Source organism: Anabrus simplex, chromosome 2 (genome assembly GCF_040414725.1).
Source record: "Anabrus simplex isolate iqAnaSimp1 chromosome 2, ASM4041472v1, whole genome shotgun sequence".
In the NCBI taxonomy this organism is placed as follows: domain Eukaryota; kingdom Metazoa; phylum Arthropoda; class Insecta; order Orthoptera; family Tettigoniidae; genus Anabrus; species Anabrus simplex.
In genome coordinates this window covers 43,032,157-43,051,414 of record NC_090266.1, presented here as the reverse complement: position 1 = coordinate 43,051,414, position 19,258 = coordinate 43,032,157, and the positions used below count along the sequence as shown (strand labels likewise).

Here is a 19,258-nt window from a genome sequence, read left to right as displayed (position 1 = left end):
TAACAAACAAAGACTTAAAATCGGATTATTTTCTTAATTTTTTTGAGTTCTTTTTGTGTTCTGTTATGATATTAATTCGTTTCAACTGTCCTATTAATGATGTCATGAATGAAGTGAAAGAAATAGTGGCAGCAAGAATTAATCATGTTATTTAAATGACAAGACATATTTTCCTGATTGTAGGCTAGACCAAGAGAGACCCTGGCTGAGCTCATACCATTGTTATGCACAGACATCCTTGAACGATTAGAAACCCCAGATGTAGCTTTGGAACCCAATATGGACAACATGTTTTTGTACCAGATGTTGTTATTGTCCAAGGTAAAGTACTTGACATTTTTATCTTTGGCTGTATAATAGTACATATTATTTGTGAGGCTCTGGTATTTACATAACAAAGTATATGTTATTTCAGATGATAGAGATATGTTTCAGATCAAAAATTAGATGGATGGCTTTTCCGGCGTTTGCTCTATTAACCAGCGTAGGTCTGACACTAGACTCTTCAGAGTGGGATGTGTCAGACCCTACCCACTGACGCTGGGGTGTATGCAGGTGAACTTATCAGAAGCTTATTTATGAAGCACAGTCTGATAACTGCATACGGGAGATAAAACTCCACAATGGAATTAATGCCCGCCTAGCAATTCCAAATGGAAATTCTAAGTTCCCATGGAGGGAATTAGATTCTTTTCCACCAATAGAGCATATCAAAAATCAGATCAAAAATTAGATGGATGGCTTTTCCGGCGTTTGCTCTATTGGTGGAAAAGAATCTAATTCCCTCCATGGGAACTTAGAATTTCCATTTGGAATTGCTAGGCGGGCATTAATTCCATTGTGGAGTTTCATCTCCCGTATGCAGTTATCAGACTGTGCTTCATAAATAAGATTCTGATAAGTTCACCTGCATACACCCCAGCGTCAGTGGGTAGGGTCTGACACATCCCACTCTGAAGAGTCTAGTGTCAGACCTAAGACGAAACGCTGGTTAATAGAGCAAACGCCGGAAAAGCCATCCATCTAATTTTTGATCTGATTTTTGATATGCTCTATTGGTGGAAAAGAATCTAATTCCCTCCATGGGAACTTAGAATTTCCATTTAGAGATATGTTTTGCATACCTTTATTTCACTTGTTGGAAGTTTTGCTTAAGTATGCTTATTGTGTTACTGTTTTTTAATAAATCATTGTGGCCTCTTAGGCCATGTTTAATGCTTGTCTGCCTCTCTGGATTTCCAGTACTCCTCCATCTTGATTGAAAATGCGGTTGCTTGCTCCTTGGATCACTTTGCACCAAGTTGTCTTTTCACTCTTTTCGGAAGATCCTATAGCCTATTTACCCAGGTCATGAACTTACTTCTTTCTTGAACTAGAGTCTCAGAGAAACCGGCCAGATCCTCCTACACTGCAGTTGCCCATAAAGTGGTACTCCAATCAATCAGTCAATCAATCAATCAATCAATCAATCAATCACTACTGTTCTTCATTTAGGGCAGTTGCCCAGGTGGCAGATTCCCTATCTGTTGTTTTCCTGGCCTTTTCTTAAATGATTGCAAAGAATTGGAAATTTATTGATCATCTCCCTTGGTAAGTTATTCCAATCCCCTAACTCTCCTATGTATAAACAAATATTTGCCCCAATTTGTCCTCTTGAATTCCACCTTTATCTTCATATTGTGATCTTTCCTACTTTTAAAGACATCACTCAAACATATTCGTCTACTGATGTCATTCGACGCCATCTCTCCACTGACAGCTTGGAACATACCACTTATTACATGTGATAAAATTCATTTTTGGGGTCCGTACTGAAAGTATTTTTATTAAATAACACTAGTATGTTTTTATTGTTCACCCACCCATTCAATACAATACAATTTTAAAAATTAGGACTTTGTCCTTACCAAAATTGTTGACATAAAATTAATACATTGTATAGTATATGTTTTGCCTATCAATAGTAGGCATCTTCAGCCATATTTTTTACCTTAGGAATAGATCAGGTACGTGATTGGAAATGACTTATGAATGCTGTTAAAAACTAACTATGTCTTTTAAAATGGATTAGAGATCGTTAAACAACTATTACAGTATAAAATGTATACTATTACTAGAGTTCATGGTTTATAGCATTTAAAAACTGGACATTTAGCGTTTTGATTTTCAAATTTAGCATTTTGTAGCATCTATACTTCTCAAATTTAGCATTTTATAGCAAATTTGTTAAAAATAGGCATAATTTGCAAAATTGCACACAACAGTTGGGAGTAAAATCATACTGTTTAATCACAAATTGCTCGTTATGCAGTTTTGAATACACTATTGAAAATAAGACAAACATCAGCATAAGATTGCAAGAAACATTCACACACACATGAATGTGCATATTTACAAATTTACAAACACAATTTCAAAGTGAAAAATACTGTTCTGAACGTATTCATCTATCACAGCGCAGCAGACGTACAAGGAAGAGGAATTTCAATGATGATTGAAGTGCAACATGCCAATTGTTTGAATGGTGTCCTCCTTCATTCGAGTACGCCTATCAGTTACAATCATGTTGTACTTGCTAAAAAATCATTCTATATTGACACTGTTCGTAGGCGCCCAAATGCACTGCAGTGCTGCCGAGGAAAAGGAAGGAAACTTTAATTTAAATGCCACAAACATTTGAAGGGTGTCAGTGTTTTTGTCCATTCTAATGTTCTGCAGCATCTGTTGGTGATATGCCTCGCAGCCCTCGACAAACTGATCAACAGTGACACTTACAAAAATGGCAACTTATGCTTCAGACACAAGTGATTTGGGTTCCAGAGCACTGTTTTGCCCTGCAACTGCAGGATTAAATAAATTGCACACTCCTTTGAAAAACACATTAGTATCACTGACATCCATGTGCTTTGAGAGCTTAGTTACGCATTTAAGCATTCACTGCTTAAATTCCACCTTAATTTCCTCTTTCTTCGTATTGTTTCTGAAATAATCCAGCAGGTCACTTGTTTCCAACGGAAACCATCCGTCAGCAGACCATTTCAATTCTCCACAAATAGTGGTAAGATCATCCCACAGCTTGTGAGCATATGGGTAGTATGATTCCTCTGGTACTGTGAGTGCTGCATTAACTTTTACAGATATCTGTGAAACAAACTTTATCTGAACTTTCAGGAACGGTAGCATATCCTGATCTGTAAACATATTCAACACTGAATGGCCACTGCTATGTAGGGAATTCTCATCAAGAGAGCTAAAGAACTCTACTAGGGGTGTGAAGTACTTGTCAAGTTACTGGACTGAGTGAAACCCCGAGTTCCATCAGGTGATGATAGGAGCTGGGAACAACAGTGCATTCAAATCAGGGAAATTATCTTGCAAAAAATTTAGATAGGAGTTCTTCAACTTCCTACAATGGAGAAAAGCCATCTTAAGGTTTGAAACTTAATTGTTCAACTGTGACAGTTCCTTGAGAATAACATCCCCCACAAGATGCAACTTACGTGCAAAGCACTGGAAGTGAAGAAGATGGTCCCCAATAATAGTCTGTAATGCCTGGGAACATGTATCCATGTATCTGGCAGAGTCTAACACTAAACCCAGCACATTTTCATAATCAATATTATGGTCTTTGAGAGCATCAATGGTGACTCGGCTGCATGATGTCCCGTTGACACATCCAGAAATGAACAGCTTGTCAAATAAACTTGTTGTTCTGCAGTTGGCGTGATCGTCCTGAATAGAACAGCAAAGACACATCTGCCTCGGCTGTCCGACGTCTCATCTGTGATTACTACAATGGGCTTCCCGTCCAATGCAGCATTCACCTCTGCCCTTGCTGAATCTCCGCAACGTGGAACGTAATCTCTGCTAAGGGTACTGACTAGAGGCAGATCTCCTGATCCTCGGATGTACCTATGGGGCCAATAACATTTCTTTAAACATGTTAAGTGTTGGCCTAGTGAATCACTGAATGAGTTTTAAAGCTTTTCTCTGTAAACTTCGATTTTTGTACATGAAAACAAGGTATTATTTTACATTTTAGAAGGTCTGTTAAATTGTACGTAAGTAAGTAATTCGTCTTTATGCATGGCGAAGTTAGGGCTCAAGGCCCTCTCTTACACTTAACCACAATATTTAAAATAATTAACATATATATATATATATATATATATATATTTTAAATACAACAAATCTTTTTTTAAAAATAATATAGTACTAATAGCAAATATGGTGACAGTAATAAAAGAAATAATTATAGAATGTACAACACGACAATATAAATGAACATGATAATAATAATTTTAAAACTAACACTAGTAATAATAAAAGAAGGAAACACAGTAAAAACCTATAACTAGCAAATATATTTCTAATTTTTATGAAAATAAGCTCATTCACGCACTCATTCACACGACGCACATTGAACAAGTCAGCTAGAGATATTCCACAAGTGATTTCAGCAATCCATCTTGAATCTCCTACGAGAACGTAAATCCTGAATGGTAGTTGCAGTTTGTGTAGGTTTCCTGAAAATAGTGGAGGGGTATCTATGAATAGTCAGATCTAAAAAATTGATTACTTTATTTGTTTCAGACTCATGTGCAAATTTAATATGGGCATTGATGCTGTTAGGATCTTGAAGGGTGGAGGACGCGTTATTAATTTCTTCATTCATCATTAAGAATGTATCATCCACGTATCTTGCTCATAGAAGAATGTAGGAAAGTTGTTGTTGTGTTGTTGATTTTTGAGTGTTCCAGATAATCTAAATAGATCTCCGCTAAGATTCCAGAGGCAGGTGAGCCCATTGCTAATCAATCTTGTTGATAAATAGTTTTGTCAAAAGTGAAAAAGTTGTTATTGATGACTAATTTCAGAATGGAGATGAAATATTGTATTTCAGGTTTGCTTAAAGGACTATATTTCTTTAAGTTACTTTCAATAATGAGGAAAAGCTTTGCTATTTGTATGCTTGGATGCATGTTGACTATGTCTGAAGAGTGGAGGGAGTGGTTAGTTCGTAGTAAAAAATCTTTAATTTTTCAATTAGTTCAGTGGTGTTGTTAATGAACTTATTGGCCAGCAAGTGATAGTTTTTAGCTAGGAAACTGGACAAATTGAGAAGCTTTATACAGAGGACTAGGCCTATAGTTAATAATAGGGCAGATGGGAATGTTGGCCTTATGGATCTTTGGGAGGGCGTCAGCTGTAGGTAGACCCGGGTTCATATTTAAAAGCTTAGATTTTTCATGGTCCGTAAGAAGAAAGAAGGTATTCTTTAGGGTTTGTTACGCCTCCTTTCCCTTGACTTTCTTTTCGTCTATGTAGATTTTTATCATGCCTAATTTGGCTTTCATTCTTTTCATTAGGTCTCCACGATTCCATATCGAACTGGGAATCATAATATTGGTCCAAAATAAGGTCTTCACATGACCATGTTGTTTGCTTCGGAACCACCTGAGTTAAGCCTGTTGATTACCACCTCTCTAACACTGCAGCCAAAATAAAAACAAGGAACAACATATTACACAAGCTCAGTAGAACAGGATGGGGAGCAAACGCGACAGTACTACGGACATCAGCTCTTGCCTTGATATATCCAGTTGCAGAATACTACTGCCCTGTGTGGCTTAACAGTGCATATACTTCAAAAGTTGATACACAACTGAATGATACCATGAGGACAACATCAGGCACCATCAAATCGACACCCCTAAAATGGTTACCTGTTTTATCCAACATCCATCCCCCTCACATACGAAGAGAACTGGCTCTTGTAAGAGAATGGCAGAAATGTTGCAGCAGTCTTCAACTGCCCTTACATCAGGACTGCAACCCTCAGAAATCGAAGAGATTAAAGTCCAGAAACCCATCATGGAAGTTAGGCAAGAAGCTCCTGGAAACAAATTATGATGCTGATGAGATGTGGCATGAAGAATGGACCTCTTCATATCCTGACCACCTGGGTTTAATTCACCATCCTTGTAGAGCTCCTCCTGGTTTCAACTTACTGAGAAGGGAATGGACATCTCTAAACAGAATCAGGACAAACCATGCAAGGTGTAAATTCTGGCTTCACAATTGGGGGAAATCTGAAGACCCATTCTGTGACTGTGATAATGTGCCTCAAACCATCCAGCACGTTGTTATGGACTGCCCAAAAAGAAGACTCAATGGATCTGTTCAAGAATTACATAGTGCCTCTACAGAAGCAGTGGACTGGTTGAAAAGTCTGGACATTAAGTTTTGAATGTTGACCTGTAAATTACATACTTATTTGTATTTATATGTATTTATAATGTATCCTTGTTTTGCCATACGAAATAAATAAATAAATACAGATTAAGAGAATAAGATTTATTCTTCTCACGGATACACATGTTTTACAGTTTCTTTTTAACAAGACTAAAGATACACCTTATGATCTACATGCCGCAAGCTGGACTATTTCCTTGTGTATCAAGACTTAACAACTGGGTTACCTTCTCAGATTTTATAGAATTTTACTTTGTCAGACGCACCTTACTCTCAACATTTTAACTTGTTACAATAGAACAGAGTTACCTCCCATTACATGGTCAGAAACAGAAGCAGTCCTTAAGAAGATGCTGCAAGGGAAAACCCCAGGAATCGAAGTCAGCACGGACATGATTAAAGCAGCAGGATTCCAGGGTTTACAGTGGCTACACAGAGTGCTCAATGCAGTTTGGAAAGATGGCAAGATACCTACTGATTGGAGCAAGGGTGTCATTATCCCCCTGTTTAAGAAAGGAAATCTCCAAAAATGCTCCAACTACTGGGGAATAACACTCCTTTCTCATGGGCTTAAGATTCTTGAGACAATCTCAGAATGCAGATTGCGAGTCGTCTTAGAGCCACAGTTTGAAGAGGAACAGTATGGCTTCAGGCCTAACAAGTCCACAACAGACCTAATCTTCAGTGTCCATATGTTAATGGAAAAGTATTGGGGAAAAGGCAAAAATCTATTTATGGTTTTTCTTGACATTGAGAAGGCATATGACAGCATTGCAAGAGAGAAGATATGGGAATGTCTGAGAAAAAGGATTGTGCCAGAGGGACTGGTGAGGAAAGTTCAGATGCTGTATGAGAACTGACCAGCTGTGTGCAATTGGGTGATAGACATTCTTCCTGGTTCAAGACCGAAAGTGGTGTCCAGCAAGGCAGTGCACTATCCCCGTTACTTGTTATCACCATTATGGATGACATAATGAAGAACATCAAGAAAACCTCTGGTGAACTAAATACAATAGCCTTTGCTGATTATGTTAAGATCTGGGGAGAAATTGAGGAACGAGTACAGTTGAGACTCAATGACTGGAAGGTTAAGTTCCAGGAGTTTAATCTCAGGATAAGCAAACTTAAAACAGTAATGATGGCAATAAACAGAGCAGCACGACCAGCGAACACCATGATAGGAAACCATCCACTAGAAAGTGTGGAAAGCTTTACAGACCTCGGCAGTGTAATATCTCGAGATACACTAGCCACAAAGGAAGTGGCAAATAGAGTGCAGAAGAGCTCTCACCTTTACCAGCAAGTACGAACACTCCTCTGGGATCACAAAGTACCAACAAAATCATAGCTGACGATGTTAAATCAGTACTTCATACCAATCTTAACCTATGGTATTGAAACCTGCACCCTCACTAAGAAAGACTCGTCAAGGTTGCAGGCATCCAAAATGAAGTTTCTTAGGTCTACAATTCAAAAAACCAAACTGGACAAGTTGAGGAATGATGTGGTTAGGAAGATAGCTGGGATTGTTACAGCATTGTTAGATCGGAGCGACATGTGGCAGGGAAACGGATGGTGGGAAGACCAAAAACCCACTGGATGGACATCGTAAAGATGGACATTGCATTTTGGGGAAGGACACTGGATGACGACATTAACAACAGAACGTATCTCAATAAGACAGAATGGAAAAGGCTCGCCAACAGTACCCTGGAAACTGGAACTGCAGAATGACGATGATGATGATGACGACATTTTAACATTTGTCATTGTAGGTGCTGTCATGTGTTTTATATTTTTTATGATTAGTTATGTTTTGCTCAATTGGTCCATTGGTTGATAATGACGCGCATTGAGCATCGAAACTAGTACCAATCTTGTATAAACATGTGATCTAACTCACATCAATAAACTGTCATTGTATTGAAAAGGTGGATCCTTAACATTTTCAGTTTACTGTAATCCCAGTTCAATACGATGCGAGTTCTCCAATGAAAAAAGGCCGAATTCATGCCAATACCGTGATCAAGAAAGTAAGGAAGGAGAAGAAAGTGAAACTGTTTGGTGATAGTTACGGTCGAGGCCTTCAGCAAATCTAGCAGAACTGCGAGCCGACAGTGAAATGACAGGTGTTATTCAACCAGGTGCCCCCTTTTCAGAAGTAGTGAAACCCCTCTTGAGGAATGCTGGTAAACTCTCGTCAAATGACGTCATGGTTATTTTATTGTTAGCATGTCATAGTTATTGTCGGCGGAACCAATGACGTAGCGAGAAATGAAGGCCATCAGGCTGCAAGTATTCTGAAAAGGACTCTAGGTAGGCTGACCCATACAAATGTGATAGTGACAAATGTGCCCCATAGACATGATTTATTTAACTGACTGGCCAATTGTGAATAAAGCTGTCAAGGACACAAATGAGAAATTCAGGCAAATAAGTAGTCATTTCAAAAATGTTACACTGTTAGACATTAGTAAATTAAACCAAACTTCTCATACAAGGCATGGCATGCACTTGAATAGACTGGGGAAGCAATATGTAAGGAAGTTAATAAGTAACATCATTACTAGTCAAGATCAGGAAAAGACTGCCCTGGAACTACCTAGTATGGGAAACATGTGTTAGATTCTGGACCTAATAACATTTCAATCCAGAATATGGGTCCAGAATTAAATACCCGTAATGACCTGGAGGGTGGTAATAGGCAGTTCAATTATTTCATTAGAACATTCAATGTCTTAAAAATAAATAATAAAAATAAATAATAGAAATGGAAATGGTACGTTCATAACATCCAAATTCAAAGCATCATTGTTTAAGAAGCCTTTCTCGTGGTCAGTCGAGATTTCTTCTCAGGACGCAGAGCACAGTTCTCTGTGAAACGTTATGAACTTCACCTTATTTTCTTGACACAGTGTAAGCCCAAAAGCCTATACAGTATCGTGTCTATAAGTGCGGGCCGTGAAAGCATTAATGGCAACATTAAAAACCTCTATGGGGAGGATACTTTCAAGAAGGCTTCAAAATTCAGCAAATCAAGGAAAAAGAAGTCTATTCTTCTTTCTTCTTTGTGGTTTCTACTTAGATGCAGGGACCATAACATCATTCCCAACTGTGTGAAGCTGAAGCACATGTTAAATACACCAAAAGCCAGGAGAATATATCAACGTGCTAGCAAGGCTCTTGCAATCGAGAAAGTGTATAACACTCGTAGGGAACTGGATTCAGTCTCTCGAGAGTTGTTTCGTTTACACCTGCTGTTAAACAACACTCTCTCGTGGGGTTTGTCGTTGACTTTCGATCGCATCACTGCTATACAGGCTGAACGAAAATTCATCTAGGTGTCATTCAGACGGAAATTAAAGTTCCTCGGCCTAGCTCAGAAACAGGCGGTCTCTCGCAAAAACCCGGATGCTAGTAAAACTGTCATCAGTCTTTCCAAGAAATCCTTGGACGAGAACCAAACCGCAGTTCTAGCTAGGGGGTCTTAATTTCACTGTCGCTCCCTCTAAAATTCCCACTGAGGAGTTAATTACTTCCGTTGAGGCAGCCATCCACAAACTACTACGGATGAGGCTGAGGAGTTAAGACAGAAATGTGTGAGACTCATAAGGTCCACTGTTGTACACATGCCCAATTTAACAAGAGGTGAAAGAAGAGCTCTGAAGGAACTTAAGAGTTGATTCCGAACTGACCATTCTCTCAGCTGATAAGGGTAATGCGACAGTCGTTATGGACACAGACGAGTATAAGAATAAGATCTTGGCTATATTGTCAGAGCCTGTTTACAGACTGAGCTCACGTGACCCCATCCACGCGTGTGTCCATCGCCTCCGTGAAGCTCTTAAGGCAATCTTCAATTCCAAAAGAGGAGGCTAAACATCTGACCCTGGGGGATGCAGTGCCATCTAGATTATTTGGATTATCCATAAAAAATATGTTCCCCTCAGACCTATTGTTAGTGCGATAGGTTCTCCTACGTATGCTCTGGCTAAATACCTAAGCGAATTGCTTCAGCCACACATAGGACATACTGAATCATACGTCAGGGACTCGTGGTATTTCGTCAACAATCTGTCAGCCATAACCCTTCAACCTAATGCACTTTTGGTGAGTTTCGATGTGGAGTCCTTGTTCACTAAAGTGCCAATTGACTCTCATGTGTCTCATTAAACACCTGTTCCCTGAGGACTACTCAGCTATTTTACCACTGCATGACGCGCAGCTATTTCTTGTGGGGTGGGAATTTTTACGAACAGACGGACGGAGTGGCTATGGGAAGTCCACTTTCGCCTGTAGGGGCTAATTTCTTTATGGAGCATTTTGAGGAAGAGGCTATTGCTTCGGTGCCCTTCAAGCCTATAATACGGTGGAGGTATGTTGATGATACATTTGTGGTCTGGACAGAAGGTCCTGAGAAACTTCATCTATTTTTAAACCACCTAAATCAGCAACATCCTTCAATAAAATTCACTGTGGAGATGGAGTCGGACGGATGCCTTCCTTTCTTGGATGTTCTAGTAAGAAAGATACTGGACGGCTCCTTACGACATACCGTCTATCGTAAGCCTACCCACACAAATCGCTATCTTCATGCAGATTCTCACCACCATCCAGCACAAAATCAAGGCATTCTCACAAAACCCGCCAAGAGGGCGAGACGAATTTGTGAGCCATCACATATCCAGGTGGAGATGGACACGTTCAAAGTCGCTTTCAGGGGAAGTGGTTACAGCAATTTGCAGATTCATAGAGCCATACACCCCAAAGAAACGACCAAGCAAAGCTCACAGAAGGAAGAAGTGAAGGGAACTGCCTACTTGCCTTACATTCACAACACCACAGATCGAATTGCCAAGGTTCTCCGCAAACACAATATAAAAACCATGTTTGGCACCACCCCTAAAATTGCTCACAGTCTGCGTAAAACCAAGGACAAGTTGTCTCCCCCTTTTACATCCTGGGGTATATGAAATTCCCTGTACATGCGTTGAGGTATACATCGGCCAAACATGCCGGTCCATTAGTACCTGTATCAAGGAACATAAACTTAATATATATATTTCAACCAACCTGACAAATTGTGACGTACCCACTTTGCCCACAGATGTATGACACAATTTATAACGTGGCGGGTCACTTTAATATTAAAATAAATAAATGATATGTCATTGTTTCTCCAGAAACAGTATCCCAAGGGCGCCAGTCTTCAAGCTTATGGCTTGAAAACAAAAGTAGATAATTAATAATAATAATAATAATAATAATAATAATAAATAAAAATACGAAATGAGACTCAAAAAACTCCCAGGGGTGGGGTGAACGGAACACAAATCATTAAGTACACTAACTTGGAATTTAAGGATCATTAAAAATCATTTCGTAAAATACAAATTAAAGCAGCTATTTATTAAGATGAAAAACGTGACATAACGGCGTATTAACGAAATCTGAACTTACGGAAGCAAAAGAAAAAGTGAATGAAATTAACTTTAAGAAAATGAACTGTTGCGCGAAGACTTGCAGTAACTTATGCCATAAGCTCACCAAATGTAGACTCTGTTGTCTTGAAGCTGAAGATAGGTGGATCTCTCGTACAGGCTGCCTCATCTGTTGTTGGATTCCAGTCCTACATCCACATTTCCTGTCTTTAACACTTCTTATTGTACTCCTTACATAAAGTCGTAATGAGTCCTAATTTTAAGTGCAAAACCACCATGGGTTATGTTCATGGAGAGAATACATTCGTATTCTTCCGGATTACGGAGCAGTAGCGTAGCTAAATTCATAATTAAAGCTCTCCTCCTCTATACCAGTCAGAACCGGTCTCCCGTTGACTACCTCTCGTCATTGAGATAACAAGTCCCAATGAGAGTAACTTTTGAGTAGAATATACTCAGATGCGAAGTGAACTAAGTTAAAATCTTCTCCGATGTGTAGACGTAGAATCGTAGTAAGAGTATCTTCCAAGCGTGAGAATCAGAATGAGAATGTCCGAATCTCTGAATCTCAATGTGAGTCTGAATGAGAATCTTAATGTGAGTGAATGTCCTCTCCAGCCCTTGTCGGTGGTATATATTGGTTCAAAAGTCTCCTTCCATCAGCCATATCACATGGTCCAGTAAGATTCGAGGTCTCATCCCTTCTCCGATGTATAGCTGTGCATCCATCACGTTGCTTCATTACGTTCATTCACATAGGCTGAACTTTCCCGCTGAAATAAAGCGTCCCGAAGCTGAGTTTGAAAAGTGGGTGTTAATAATATATCAACTGTCTCATCATGAGGTGGAGAGGGTAAGGTCTCTCGTAACCTCGATGACGTACTTTTCCTGGAACTGGGCTGAAATTAGCCTGCTGACTCTGGTCACCTCACAACGGCTATTGGAAAGTTTACTGCAAGTTATAAATATGCGTGATGTTGAAATACTTTACCCAATAATTTGTTCGTTCAGAATACGTTATAGCTGCGATACAAAGAAATGAAATGATTGAAATGGATGATAAAAACCCACATCAGTGATTAAATATATAAATCTTATCAATTAAATATATAGTTCAATAATTAAAAATATACAGTGATGTCCCAAACATCACAAAATCGGCAATAGCTGAGCACGCTCTATCGTTGGGTCATGATGTCATGTTCCAAGATGCTCGAGCTCTTACCCACACTAGACACTACAGGTCCAGGATTGTATGGGAAGCTGTGGAAATACGTAGAAATACTAACAATTTCAACAGGGACACTGGTTATCAATTAAGTAATACCTGGTTGCCAGCCATTAAGAATTTACGTAGGTAGTTCCCTTCCCTGTCTCTTCACTATTGTTATTTCGTCTCGGTGTTTTCCAAATTCGTACGCTCCTCGTCGCCAGATGTTTCATTACAGGCTTGTGTCTATATCATACACCTGTCTATGTCATATGTTACACAAACACGTTATGTGAACCGCTTGGTCTGATTGTGATGGTTCGATCAGCTTCCGCTTCGAACGCTAGCATTGTGCCACGTCCTGGGGGCAATCTGGTAGTGAATGAACGTACCATTTCCACTTCTATTATAACTTCCAAATTCAAAGGGTCATTGTTTAAGAAGCCTTTCTCGTGGTCAGTCGAGATTTCTTCTGAGGACGCCGAGCACAGTTCTCTGCGAAACGTTAAGAACTTCACCTTATTTTCTTGACACGGTGTAAGCCCAAAAGCCTGTACAGTATCATGTCTATGTAACAGTAACAGTAAAGGGCATAATGAGACATCACTCTCAGGTAAAAAACATAGACTTATGTATTCTGCTGGGTAGTATTTTGGGGCCTGTTCTTTTCTTGATCTATGTGAATGATCTTCCTCACAGTAATCAAGTAGAAACTGCAGTTCTGTATGCTGATGGTACAAACATAATTATTAATAATCCTGGCCATATGTCTATAGAAACTGCAGCAAATGCAGTCCTGTCTACATTAGAATCATGGTTCAGGAAAAACAAATTAATATTGAACTTTCAAGGCATCTAACTACCTTGATAAAACTGAAAAAAAATAAACATGCACACATACATTATCATTATAGACTGTTATGCCTTTCAGCGTGCAAGCCTCTGAGAATATACTAAATGTCGCCACAATTCTCGATTTGCAACTAGTGTTGTGGCCTCATTTAGTTCTATACCTCTTATCTTTAAATCGTTAGAAACTGAGTCTAACCATTGTCATCTTGGTCTCCCTCTACTTCTCTTACCTTCCATAACAGAGTCCATTATTCTCCTAGGTAACCTATCCTCCTCCATTCGCCTCACATGACCCCACCACCAAAGCCGGTTTATGCGTACGGCTTCATCCATCGAGTTCATTCCTAAATTAGCCTTTCTCTCCTCATTCCGAGTACCCTCCTGCCATTGTTCCCACCTGTTTGTACCAGCAATCATTCTCGCTACTTTCATGTCTGTTACTTCTAACTTATGAATAAGATATCCTGAGTCCACCCAGCTTTCGCTCCCGTAAAGCAAAGTTGGTCTGAAAACAGACTGATGTAAAGATAGTTTCGTCTGGGAGCTGACTTCCTTCTTACAGAATACTGCTGATCGCAACTGCGAGCTCACTGCATTAGCTTTACTACACCTTGATTCAATCTCACTTACTATATTACCATCCTGGGAGAACACACAACCTAAATACTTGAAATTATCAACCTGTTCTAGCTTTGTATCACCAATCTGACATTCAGTTCTGTTGAATTTCTTACGTACTGACATCAATTTAGTCTTCGAGAGGCTAATTTTCATACCATACTCAGGAAAATCAGTTTGGCTTCAGGAGTGGAAGGTCAACAATAGAGCCCATTTTCATTATGAGACAACTAATGGAAAAGCATTGGGAGTACGGGAATGATATGGTGATGACATTCATTGATATTGAAAAGGCATATGACAGTGTCCCTAGGACAAAAGTTTGGGACAGTCTGGTGCAAAAAGGAATTGGACAGGGATTAATAAAAATGATCATGGCATTGTATAAGGAATGTTGTAGTTGCGTGCAAACACAAGTTGGCAGGACAAGTTGGTTCAAAATAACTAGTGGGCTGAGACAGGGAAGTGTTCTATCACCAATCCTGTTTACAATAGTAATGGATGACAACATGAGAACAGCAAAAGCAGCATATGGAGGAAGAGAAATGAACATGATGTTATTTGCAGATGATATTGTGATTTGGGGAGAAGACGACAGGAAGGTTCAAGAACAGTTGAATGTGGTGAATGGGAAGATTGAAGAATGTGGATTGAAAATAAGTGTCGAAAAGAGTAAAACTCTTGTTATGACTAGAGGGGAGAAAGAAGGGAAAGGTCAGATTAGACTTGCAGGCAAGCCCCTGGAAGTAGTGGAAACGTTTAAATACCTGGGGAGTGAATTGATGGAGAATGCTCGACTGGATGCTGAGATTAGTAAAAGTATTCAAGCTGGAAGTTGTTTCTATCATAGTGTAAGAAACATGTTATGGGACAAAGATGTGCCAATGGAAGCAAAGGATACTATGTACAAGATGTATTACGTACCCATAACAACTTACGGAGCAGAAACTTGGACAATGACAAAGAGGGATGAGAGTCGAATACAGGCAGCCGAAATGAAATTCTTGAGGAATATGATACAGAAGAGTAGAAGAGACAAAATAACATACATACATTATCATTATAGACTGTTTTGCCTTTCAGCGTTCAGTCTGCAAGCCTCTGAGAATTTACTAAACGTCGCCACAATCCTCGATTTGCAACTAGTGTTGTAGCCTCATTTAGTTCTATACCTCTTATCTTTAAATCGTTAGAAACAGAGTCTAACCATCGTCGTCTTGGTCTCCCTCTACTTCTCTTACCCTCCATAAGAGTCCATTATTCTCCTAGGTAACCTATCCTCCTCCATTCGCCTCACATGACCCCACCACCGAAGCCGGTTTATGCGTACAGCTTCATCCATCGAGTTCATTCCTAAATTAGCCTTTATCTCCTCATTCCGAGTTCCCTCCTGCCATTGTTCCCACCTGTTTGCACCAGCAATCATTCTTGCTACTTTCATGTCTGTTACTTCTAACTTATGAATAAGATATCCTGAGTCCACCCAGCTTTCGCTCCCATAAAGCAAAGTTGGTCTGAAAACAGACCGATGTAAAGATAGTTTCGTCTGGGAGCTGACTTCCTTCTTACAGAATACTGCTGATCGCAACTGCGAGCTCACTGCATTAGTTTTACTACACCTTGATTCAATCTCACTATATTACCATCCTGGGAGAACACACAACCTAAATACTTGAAGTTATCCACCTGTTCTAGCTTTGTATCACCAATCTGACATTCAATTCTGTTGGATTTCTTACCTACTGACATCAATTTAGTCTTCGAGAGGCTAATTTTCATACCATACTCATTGCACCTATTTTCAAGTTCCAAGATGTTAGACTGCAGGCTTTCGGCACAGTCTGCCATTAAGACCAAGTCGTCAGCATAGGCCAAGCTGCTTACTACATTTCCACCTAACTGAATCCCTCCCTGCCATTTTATACCTTTCAGCATATGATCCATGTAAACTACAAACAGCGAAGGTGAAAGATTACAGCCTTGTCTAACTCCTGTAAGTACCCTGAACCAAGAACTCATTCTACCATCAATTCTCACTGAAGCCCAATTGTCAACATAAATGCCTTTGATTGATTTTAATAATCTATGTTAATTCCATAGTCCCCCAGTATAGCGAACATCTTTTCCCTCGGTACCCTGTCATATGCTTTCTCTAGATCTACGAAACATAAACACAACTGCCTATTCCTCTCGTAGCATTTTTCAATTACCTGGCGCATACTGAAAATCTGATCCTGACAGCCTCTCTGTGGTCTGAAACCACACTGGTTTTCATCCAACTTCCTCTCAACGATTGATCGCACCCTCCCTTCCAAGATGCTTGTGAATACTTTGCCTGGTGTACTAATCAATGAGATACCTCGATAGTTGTTGCAATCCTTCCTGTTCCCTTGCTTATAGATAGGTGCAATTACTGCTTTTGTCCAATCTGAAGGTACCTTACCAACACTCCACGCTAATTTTACTACTCTATGAAGCCATTTCATCCCTGCCTTCCCACTATACTTCACCATTTCAGGTCTAATTTCATCTATTCCTGCTGCCTTATGACAATGGAGTTTATTTACTATCCTTTCCACTTCCTCAAGCATAATTTCACCAACATCATTTTCCTCCTCCCCATGAGCTTGGCTGTTTGCAACACCACCATGATTATTTCCTTGTACATTGAGAAGATGTTCAAAATATTCCCTCCACCTCTCCAGTGATTCCCTGGGATCTATTATGAGTTCACCTGAATTACTCAAAACACTGTTCATTTCTTTTTTCCCTCCCTTCCTAAGATTCTTTATTACTGTCCAGAAAGGTTTCCCTGCTGCTTGACCTAGCCTTTCCAGGTTATTACCAAAATCTTCCCATGACTTCTTTTTGGATTCAACAACTATTTGTTTTGCTCTGTTTCTTTCATCTACGTACAAATCCCTGTCTGCCTCGGCCCTTGTTTGGAGCCATTTCTGATAAGCCTTCTTTTTACGTTTACAGGCTGCTCTCACTTCATCATTCCACCAAGATGTTTGCCTTTTCCCATCTTTACACACAGTTGTTCCTAGGCATTCCCTTGCTGTTTCTACTACAGCATCCCTGTATGCCACCCATTCACTTTCTATATCCTGAACCTGCTTACTGTCTACTGTTCGAAACTTCTCACTAATCATATCCATGTACTTCTAATTTCCTCGTTTTGGAGATTTTCTACCCTTATTCGTTTGCAGACAGATTTCACTTTCTCTACCCTAGGCCTAGAGATACTTAGTTCACTACAGATCAGATAATGGTCTGTATCATCGAAAAATCCCCGAAAAACTCGTACATTCCTAAAAGATTTCCTGTATTCAAAGTCTGTTAAGATATAGTCTATTATGGATCTGGTACCCCTAGCCTCCCATGTGTAGCGGTGAATAGCCTTATGCTTGAAGAATGTATTCGTAACAGCTAAACCCATACTAGCACAGAAGTCCCATTCCCATTTGCTTCCATATCTTCCCCACATTTACCAATCACCCTTTCGTATCCTTCAGTTCTATTCCCAACTCTCGCATTGAAATCGCCCATTAGCACTATTTGATCCTTGCTGTTGACCCTGACCACGATGTCACGTCACTCAATGCTTCATAAAACTTGTCAACTTCATCCTCATCTGCACCCTCACATGGTGAATACACGGACACAATTCTAGTCCTGATTCCTCCCACTGACAAATCTACCCACATCATTCGCTCATTTACGTGCCTAACAGAAACTATGTTGCGTGCAATGGTATTCCTGATAAAGAGCCCTACCCCAGACTCTGCCCTTCCCTTTCTAACACCCGTCAAGTACACTTTTATAATCTCCTATCTCTTCCTCATTATCTCCCCTTACCCGAATATCACTTACTCCTAGCACATCCAGATGCATCCTCTTTGCTGACTCAGCCAGTTCTACCTTCTTTCTTCCATAAGCCCCATTAATATTGATAGCTCCCCATCGAATTCCATTTTGTTCACCAAGTTGTTTCCAAAGAGTCCCTCGCCTGTCAAATGGGAGTGGGACTCCGTTACTCCCATAGGTCCGAGGCTTGCTTAAAGTGTTCTGAGCTCGGTAAATTCATGAAGCAGGATGCTGCCCTACTTGCACATAGTCCAAGTGAGGATCTCTCCTCTAACAGGTTATGGACCACCGGTGAATTGTATAGTCCTAGCCGCCTGAGAATAGGGAGGGCCACGACTCAGAATATGTCCGAGATGCCCACTCCCATTCTATAGCAACTGGAATCCCGACTCTCAGGACCACTTACTAGGCCACTCAGCCGTTGCCCATGGTTCATGGACTGGGACGTGACTACAGTAACCCATAAACAGGAACCAAACAGGAAATTAAAAAAATATAAAAACCCGCCTTATATTAAATGCAATTGAAAATACATTGACCACAACATTTTTAGGTGTCCTTATAGATGAAAAATTAAGATGGGATTGTCATATTAAAAGAATAGGGAAGTCTCTGAGTTCTGTTTGTTTTGCCTTAAGTATTTTGTCTAACAGTTGTAGTGAAGAATATGTTAGAATAGCATATTTTGGATATTTCCATTCAGTCATCACTTATGCTATTGGTCTCTGGGGCTGCTACAACTGTAATCTTGATGTTATTTTTCGAATACAGAAACAAACTATCAGAATTATATCGAGACATAACAGGCCATAATTTAAGAGACTAAGGATACTTCCAGTACCAAGCATATACATCATGCAATGCATTCTACACGTGAAAAAAAATTTTGATCACTTCAGAAAGATATTTGATAATCACAATTACCAGACGCGAACAAGAAATAATATTTTTTTCGAGCACAAGAGTAAAACCATTGCCTTGAGACTTGTAGACTCTGTTGGAATCAGATTGT

The 19,258-nt window shown here is 39.7% G+C and overlaps 1 protein-coding gene across 1 annotated transcript in view; it reads left to right on the top strand.

Moving 5' to 3' along the window:
• Positions 1 to 19,258, top strand: part of LOC136863441 (proteasome activator complex subunit 4A) — a 1,047,550-nt gene that overhangs the window by 409,181 nt on the left and 619,111 nt on the right. The window contains exon 14 of the mRNA XM_068225934.1: positions 184 to 321. Coding sequence (XP_068082035.1) covers positions 184 to 321 — 138 coding nt within the window. The remainder of the gene's footprint in view (positions 1 to 183; positions 322 to 19,258) is intronic.